The sequence below is a fragment of the Hetaerina americana genome, unplaced genomic scaffold (genome assembly GCF_022747635.1).
Source record: "Hetaerina americana unplaced genomic scaffold, ioHetAmer1.1.p SCAF_4, whole genome shotgun sequence".
Lineage (NCBI taxonomy): Eukaryota > Metazoa > Arthropoda > Insecta > Odonata > Calopterygidae > Hetaerina > Hetaerina americana.
This window is the reverse complement of record NW_027286985.1, coordinates 93,666,704-93,675,776: the sequence shown is the minus strand read 5'-3', so window position 1 is coordinate 93,675,776 and position 9,073 is coordinate 93,666,704. Positions and strand designations below refer to the sequence as shown.

The 9,073-nt window shown below is 34.7% G+C and overlaps 1 protein-coding gene across 5 annotated transcripts in view; it reads left to right on the top strand.

Annotated features, from left to right (window-relative positions):
• The first annotated feature begins 579 nt into the window (after positions 1 to 579).
• The window catches only part of Mi-2 (chromodomain-helicase-DNA-binding protein Mi-2 homolog), a 62,911-nt gene continuing 54,417 nt past the window's right edge, over positions 580 to 9,073 (top strand). For all 5 annotated transcript variants that reach the window (XR_011701734.1, XR_011701733.1, XM_071590438.1 and 2 more), the window contains exons 1-5: positions 580 to 753; positions 1,503 to 1,630; positions 1,741 to 1,869; positions 1,954 to 2,137; positions 2,994 to 3,139. Coding sequence is in view for 3 of the 5 variants with exons in the window: in XM_071590438.1 (XP_071446539.1) it covers positions 717 to 753; positions 1,503 to 1,630; positions 1,741 to 1,869; positions 1,954 to 2,137; positions 2,994 to 3,139 (624 nt within the window). In the remaining 2 variants the exon portion in view is untranslated. The remainder of the gene's footprint in view (positions 754 to 1,502; positions 1,631 to 1,740; positions 1,870 to 1,953; positions 2,138 to 2,993; positions 3,140 to 9,073) is intronic.

Below are 9,073 nucleotides of genomic sequence, written 5' to 3'. Positions count from 1 at the left end.
TAGATGACTTAAACAACGAAAAGTTTTTGAGCAAAGTGCAACTAGCTAAGGTGAGTCTAATCTTGAGATTTCATACTTGATGAGGAATTCAATGTCACAGAATGTGAAAGTGTACTCCCATTTATTTGTGAGATTATAGAAATGCGACATTATATTTGTTTGAATTTAAGCACCAAAATTTTCCTCAGTAAAATATGTCTCTCCGAACGATATAAGCCACAGCATCCATGTTGAGTGTTTAAAGCTACCTCAAAAGTATATTTCATCCAATCAATCAATATTTGACCTGCCCTGGGAAAAACTGCAATGCTTAATTCCACCGAAATTTTACATAAAATATAACGCTCCCAGGCAAATACAGACGAATATCATCCAACTTTGGTTGAGTTTAAATTACTAAAGCATGAATTCCCAGTAAAACAATGATATCTTTGAATAAATATTACATTATTCTACTGAAAGTATAATCTTCTTTAGGCAAAGCGCACTTTTTCTTCACGCTGGTGAATTAACCCGGGTCATGCGATAACGTCACACTGCGCATGCGCTGTTCAGTCGATTTGTCGCTGGTCCGCTGGTCTTCCTGCGAGGAACTGAAGGAAGCATAGCGGTACCGTGAACCGATAATGATAAGTGGAATTGATATAGAATACTCATAGGTTTGGTATTGTTTCTGTTGTTAATAAGAATCACTGTGCGATAAAGGATACGTTACAATGGCGTCAGATGATCCTGAAGAAGAGCAGTATGCCGGTAAGTCATCACTCTAATGTTCGGAAATTGTTTCACCGTAACATCGTAGACGTTGACCGCTTGAGCGGGACTACAAATAATGTTAGTTTGTATTGTATATACCATCTGTGTTCCCAATGTGGTCCTTAATTTGTTAAATAATGCTCTCAAGTTGATTCTGGATAGAGTGACGGCCAAGTAGGCATAAATATTCTGGAAACATTTTTCTGATTTGGTTGATCATAGCAAAAAAATGAAAGTGGCGTGGTGGATGGGGAACGGTGTCATTATTTTCTGACAGCGCGGGCTTGCATTCTACAGAATGGGCCGACCCCTTGACAAAATGGATGCCATCAAATGAAGAGATTGACCCTATCTACAAAAAAACTAGTTTTTCTTTGGGTAGTTTGTCATTAATTAGTGTTATTTTATTATTTTCATTGAAATACTCCGTGTTCACTGATGTGCATTACGGCATTCGGAAATGTTCGCAAACTTGCAATTTTGGATTTATAATAATTGTTTAGGCATATTATATATTATTATTATTACTTGATATTTTTCTTGTGATCGTAATTTCTAAAGCAAACTAATGTGCATATAATTATAATTCTTCCGAAATTCTTATATCGGCCGAAACTCATGCATGGATTTTAAATGTTACTGTCGGATCTTTTCTCTCGCTTAGAATTAATGTGTTCTTGAGTATTTGTTTCCCGTGTTTGGTGGCCATTGAACATAATTTAATTCGATAATGCGATTATTAAAAGGTGAAGAAGATGATGATGAGCAAGACGAGAATGAGGAAGATGTAGCGTCCTCTGTTCAACTTCAGCAATCTTCAATAGGTGCTCCTGAAGAGGAAGAAAATTCTCCTGAATCGGAAGAAGGCCCGCCGGTATTATTTTTTTTTCTAAGTTTCTTGTTATGTTTTGTGCCAAAATTATGTAGTGGATTTTGTGTTTGTTCGGCATGCTAACGTATATTTTTGTATTGATGACAATGTAGCAAGAAGAAGATGATGAATATGAGCCTGAGGATGGTCGTAAAAAGAAAAAGGGGAAGAAAAGAAAGGCAAAAAGTGAAGACAAGAAAGGGAAAAAGAAAAAGAAGAAAAAGAAAGCTGATAGTGAGGAGGTACGGTTGAAGTTTGCTGGGAGTGCTGCGACGGAATTGTTATTTTAGATGAAATTTCACCTTGAAATTATATAATATTTATAGGAGAGCGATTTTGGATTCGAAGAAGATCAAGCTGGCAACATTTCTGGAGTCACTGGTGGGGCAGGAAATTCCAGCAATTCAGTTGGTGGTAATGACTCAGATTTTGGTAGCAGTAAGAAAGGACGAAAATCCAGGAGTACTCCAAAACACCAACCTCCTCCACCTGTTCAAGATGCTAATGCAGGTATGCTTGAAATAACCAGACCTAATGCATTTCGATGTTAAGTGAAGTGGTGAAGGTCATAATTTTAGTTTTTACTCCCCATGATTTGGTGGAGTTCAGACGGTGTGATCCATAGCATCTCTTTTGTAATATGATACAGGTTTTGTTACACCATGGATCGATTCATTCATAATTACGACATATTCATTTATTTCAAAGTCTTGGATTTGCGATTGTGTACAACTATGCTTTTAGATTTAATGTTTTAACATGACGAGTGAGCTTACAATTCTAAGAATTTGTCGTATGTTGTTTTTTGCTGAGCAGTTGCTCAGATTATTTTTGGCATTTTGGACAACTTTGGGGTAGTATGTGTGTCAACCGGTGCAATTTGGCCAAGAGTTGCAGCTGATGACAATTTATCTATTTGTCGTTCCTTTGTTCTGAAAGTCTTTTCTGAAGTAGGAAAATGTCTAATCAGTAATTCTTGTGCCCTTGACTCTTTGACTTTGGTTTTTAGTAACGTAATGTACAGAATGATCCTGTAGAGAAGTGAGTGTATTAATGTTATCACATTGTAAACTTTTATCTTTGAAAAGTAGCACACCTTCATAAGGTGTTATATCTGTTAATAATGTAATGAGTATGCATTTTGTCTGACTATTGGATTATTTTAACAACGGCATCAATTCATAATATTCAGCTTGGTGTATTTGGCTTTCAATTCTGTATATTTGAAGCCTGTGTTAGTGAAAGTATTAGTAATGATTTATCTCATGTGCATACTTCTTAAAAATTTAATTTAATTGAAAAGTTGTTTTGTTTTTAATAGTTCAATACTATTCTCTTTGACTGTTTAATTCGCTCATTTTTACAGGAATGCCAACAATTGAAGAAGTGTGTACAACATTTGGTCTTCAAGATGTTGAAATTGAATATTCTGAGTCAGATTTTCAGAATTTGACTACATACAAACTCTTTCAGCAGCATGTGAGGCCACTTCTCTCCAAAGAAAATCCTAAGGTATGTGCTTTGGAAACTGTGCTTCATGTTATCTTTTAATGGTGCCTTCTTATAGTGAGAGTATTCTTGTCATGGAAATGAAACATGTTGAGGAAATTTGTAAGGAGACTATAATCAAATTTTTAGGAATGTTATTGTGAAATAATGATAGACCTATACACCTCTGAATAGCTGAATGCTTTCCAACATTTTTATATGTGAAGTTAATTTTTAACTTTTCTGTAAGTTCTGATAATTTATTCATTTTGTTGCCACTTTGTATGTGTTAGATAGGTTATTATCAGTTTGGTGTTCTTATTAGGTTAATTATTAAGACTCAATTATATGATAGTGTAGGACTACATGCTGCCAATGGGTGATTTTCATCTGTGTTATGCTTCACAATTAGACAAGTGTAATTGTTGTGTTGTGAATTGCAGTTTGGTCTAGGTGTTATAATTCTGTGGTGCTATTAATTTCCTGAGACCACTAAATAGAGTTAGCCCATGACCTGTGACTACTCTTGTGACATGCTTTCTGTCCTTATTGTGCTCATATCATCAGCTCATCATTTTCTTTTTCCATGTGAATTATCAGAAATAACTTTTATTATCCACTATCTGCAAACTGTAGTATGTACCAAGCACTATCTACCTGTATCTGCCGTCAATTTCCATTGGACTGCCCTGTCACCTGGTTACTGCATGTGAGAGGGTGACATATTGTTATATATCAGAGGATGCAAATGTGAGGCTCAAAATTCATTTCCACCTATTTTTATTAATTTCCATGGAGCTACATCTGACTGTTGATATTATATTCCTCATTGTATCAGTATTTTGAAAAATATCATTGAGTAACAAAGATGAAGTGGCAATTGGCTTTAGGATAGGTTTAAAAAAAATCATAATATGCTCTTAATTAACTAATGCGATTAAAATTAAATTCCGATTTCATAGTAGCACATTTTCCCTGTGGCTGGTAGAAATTATAATTCACTCTAGGAGATATTCTCTTTTCAAGATGGTAGTGCAAGTATTTTCTTACTAGGCATTACTGAATTTTCAAGATAATGTAAAAATGTTCTCTTTCTAAAAATTTAGCCAGTGCCTTGTAATGGAGTATGGTAGTTGGAAATTCTGCCATAATGGGATGACAAAATTGTCCTTAATAGGGATTCTCCTGACCAGAAGCTATTTTATAAAGTGTGTTGATATCGTTTACTGAAGAGTTATCTCACATGGCAATATGTCCAAAGCTTCTTAGTACTCAATATCTATATCTGAACACTTTTAATTAAAAGAATGCATATCGTCATTCAGCACATATTTTGAAATTTCAACCTCGGACACATTCAAATGCATTAGCTTATGATTAATTCATTGTGCATTTGTCTTTTTGCAATAGTCTCTCTTTAAGGGCACAATTGGTCATGGGGATGCAATTTCATGTTTTTTTGGGTACTTAGGATTTTGACTTTAGTCAAGTGATGTGTGGCACATTAACTTCTAAACTTTTCAAAATACAAACTTATACCATGTATCATTTTGGCCTTTTATGCATTAAATCATTCTTAAGATATGGAATGTGATGCTTTTCTCATGCAGTGACCAAAGACTACTTAAAACAAGTGGTAATGAGCTGCAATCTGTCTGAAGGTGGGCATATTCAACAGTGCTCATGGGTACACCACGCATGTGCATTTAATGCTGTGTACTTCAAAACAATGCTTTTCCGTTCTTCCTCTGTATCATTAATTCCCTTTTAGTACTCTCTAGTCTAATGATAGTTGTTACTTTTAAGATACGTATGTAATGTGTTGCAATCTCTTTAACATATTTACAGGTGTAATTTTTTAAATATTGTTAAACTAGTAATCCATATCTAAAGATATCTTTTAGATATTTAGGCTAATCCTTGACAGCATCTTTTTGATTAAACAACTGGATACTTGTTTTAAAAGTTTGTGCTGTTTAAAAAATGCAAATTAAACAAATTGGTAGCTTTGATATGGATTAGGATTAAGGATGAAAGTCCTAAAAGTTAAAAAAAAATTGTGTTTTGTGATGTAAACTTGAGGTACAGACTGTGGACAAGAATGAATTACCATGCATATTTGTAAATAATTAGACCTCCCCATTTTTATTTATTTTTTTAATGTAGTTATAAAGTTGTATATAATATTTGTCAGTTAGTTCAGTTAATCAGTGATTATAATTAATGGTAAGATTTTGAGTGTGCTCATAAATTCACTGCCAGTACTGCTACAGCTGTTAGATTCAGGTAGTGTTAGTAGTTTTTGTGGTAAGAATAGTCAAAATTGTGAAGTTATTATTACCTGGTGGGTAATGGCAGTAAATTTCAGGATGAGTCCTTTAAGAAGTTTATTTCGCTTCTAAAATTACATATTTTTTAACTCACTACAAATATTTTTCTCTCTTTTGTGTGTATAGTTACATCCTTGATTTTTTCCAAAGAAATTTCATAATCAAAGGTTGCCCTCTACATTAGTGTAAATAAATGTTGGCAAGTCAAGGTACCAATGTAATTAATAACAAGAAGTCATAATGTGATAAGAATACTCTTGGGAGGATATTATAAAGTGTACACATAATGTGGTTCTTTGGGTAAATGCTTCAGGTGGTCGGACAATTTCAGAGTTATAAAAATTATTTGTCTTACCAAAGCAAATGATTTTTATACTCTGAAATTGTTACATTGTTACATTGAAACTGTTTTATTCAGATAATTAAGTGGAAACCTGGAAACAGTGCTGTCTAATTACTGTAGATTAGTATGTTGATATAAAATGATCATAACAATACTATTTTCATTGTGAAAGTCTTGGTGTGCTACTTACCATATATTTTAAAAAAATCACATCAAATATCTCATTCTCACTCATTTCTCAACTGAAAGTTATTTGTGTGGGTGATGATCAAGAAATTGTATCAGCATTAGTCCTGTTTAATGGATGGAGTATTGGTGTCAATGAAGCAAGTTTTGGCTTGTGTTTTAAATCTGATGATTAGAAATACTTTCATGGTAGGTATTCAATGGTGGTACAATATGATTCTGGTAGGTCAGTCATTGATTGTATGTCACTGTGGTAAATTATTATGAAAGAGAGATTAGATTTTGCATGCAAGGAGTTGTCTTGAAGGGTATCCTTGGCATTAAGTAAAGTGGAGATAGAACATTATTGTATTTTTTTAAATTTATTTTTCAAATTCTATTCCTATGAATGTTGTTTTAAATTTGGTATTTTGTTTCCATACATACATTGTTCCCATGTACATCATACATCTTTTGTCTTGATTCTGTTTTTTGGACAAGAGCGGTAACTCTAGCTATGAATGTCATCCATATTTCCCTAAACTGCATTGGTCACTCTTCTGGTTAACCATTATTTAAAGATTAAATATCCTTACATTGAGTCCTTTTCAGTCCTTTTGTTTCACATAATACAATACCTTACAATACTCAGGTACTCTAGTTCTGTGGAAGAGTTCTGTAAACATAATTTTAATTTGCGGTGCAGTTCAACTTGCATTTCATTTATTCCATTTGTGTATCACACACCCCAACTTTCTATCCTGGTTTAAGTAAAAAAAATCAATTAAGTGTACATACATCAATATGATATTAAGAGTTGAGCATGTAAATGTGTTGCATACACTCTGAAGGCATGCCCCCTCGCTGAGTTTTCATATTGAGGGATTTAATTTATGCAAATTGATGTGTTGATATTGGCAGATCACTAATAGTGTTACTTATATTTTATTAGTTCAATTTTTATGTGATTACTAGTAGTTAAAGAGCTGGCTATGATACAGCAGTTCTTTTTCATGTTCTCCATGGAACCTGAAAAATGGAACACTAGTTGCCCTCATTTACTGTGAAGTATGTATGGAAAAACATTTCAGTTAATTGTATGTGGTGGTTAATTTGTTTGTTGTCTTGTGGAAACTGCTATTTGTTTTAAGGTTATGATCAAAAGTGTAAAGCGGTTACACTCAAATTTTCTTATGCTCAGTGGTTACTTTGTATTTTAATATGTTTTTGTAATTGTAGCTTGTTGCATTAAATGTAATTGTCTTGCTGAGAGGATATGCTGTACATAAATATTTGAACTGCACTGTGGTGCTGTGTACTTCAATGTTGTTTTAGGGGGCTATTTGAACTCCGTATTGCTTGTGGTTCAGATCAATTTTACCGATTAGAAATAATGGAAAGTGAATCAGTCTGTTCACAGACTTTAGACAATCCTGTGCAAGAAACTACGAAAAATGTGTAATATTAGGTAAATATAATTTACCATGAATAATGTCGAGCTTTGAAAATAATAATTAATGTTAGTACTGTATAATAAAATGATAACTGAATGTACTGCACGTTAGGGAGGAGTGGTGATATCCTTAGTGACTGGTGGAGAAGTAGAGAAAGGTGATATTTAAGGGAGGGGAGTTACCTTCCATAAGAACACCAATTAACCCTGCTTCTGGTCACTTTTGCCTTCCCAATTCATGCTGGTGTTGGTGGCTTCATTGGATGTTCATAAAGTCTGCCATCACATATTCACTGAAAAAGTTAATGTTCACATTCTCTGTGATCCTGTTAGCCTACCACTTTTCAGCAGTGTCCCCCAAGTCACAATACCTTATTTTCATATCTGGAAATGGTCCTTTTGGCTCCCTCTTTCTCCTCTGCTGTAATTTTCTCTACCACTTTTCTTTGCTGCTGTTTTTAAAGGTGCTGAAGTTCTTTTACAGTTCTGTCTTGTGATATTCCAGTCTTCTCCATTCCTCATTACTCACCACCAGCCGAATGGACTTACCCAAAAGCTGGGAAGTCAATGAAGCAGGCTTAACCCATTGAATCCTCCTCTAAGCTTGAAGAATGAGCAGAAATATTGTTTATATTTATAAGAGCCTCCTGTAATAGCTTCTTTTTGGTAGTCTAAGCCTTTACACAAGCTTTACTTGTGTGCCCTAAGCACACTCTTCATAAATCCACTCTGTAAAGTACTTCCTGGTAATTTATACTTGCAAGCTTGCCCTTTGCTTAACTTTCAGCCTACTCTGTATTATGTAGTTATTCTTTTTAAATAAGCATTGGATTTGGGGAATATTACTCAAGTGAAGGCTTTATCATACAATCCCTAACAGTAGGGCTGCAAAGCAGCATGGAAAGCCTGCCATTGGGAAGGGGGCTGGCCACATAGATATACTGGTTCTTATTTGATCACTGTAGTTAAGCAATGTTGGGCTCGAATTGTAGTTGGATGGGTGGCCTCCACACCTTCATTAGTGCCCTTACCTGTCACCTGTATGTTTCAGTCAGGTTCCAGCATTGCAGCTCTCATATTGCTTCCATGTTTGTGAGAATGTTGCACTCTGTTGACTGGGACATCTTGAGCATGCCAACAGATCTGCCACTTGTGTACTGATTTCATGCTTTGCAATAAGTTCCTTTATTGCCTCAATGACTGACACTGCAACATGCTGCTTAGCCTTTGCTGATTCCATGTTCTTGGTTGCCATCATCGATACGTGGCGATTGTTTGTACATATATATGCAGAGCCAAACACACCAAAATTAAAACCAGAGAGCCTTGGAAGTAGATGAGGGTGACTAGTTGTACCCCGCAAGTGCATGTGCTCATTTAAAGGTCAATTTTAAAATACTCTTACTGTTCTAATTGGTCAATATGTTTTTCCCTGTGTGATGTATGTATACTTTATTTGTATATCCTAATCAACCTAACCATCTGTACAACGTATTACCTCAAAGTGTTCACTGAGTAGTTTGTATTAGAATACCTGAATGATGCAAGTAAGGCTCCAGATGCAGTGGTTGTATCTTTTCAGTGTGTGCATCTGGTTTTAGCAGTATCCTTCAAACTCTGGATCAAATTTCTCTTTAATTGAGCATTCAGAATGTTGAATGTTTGGA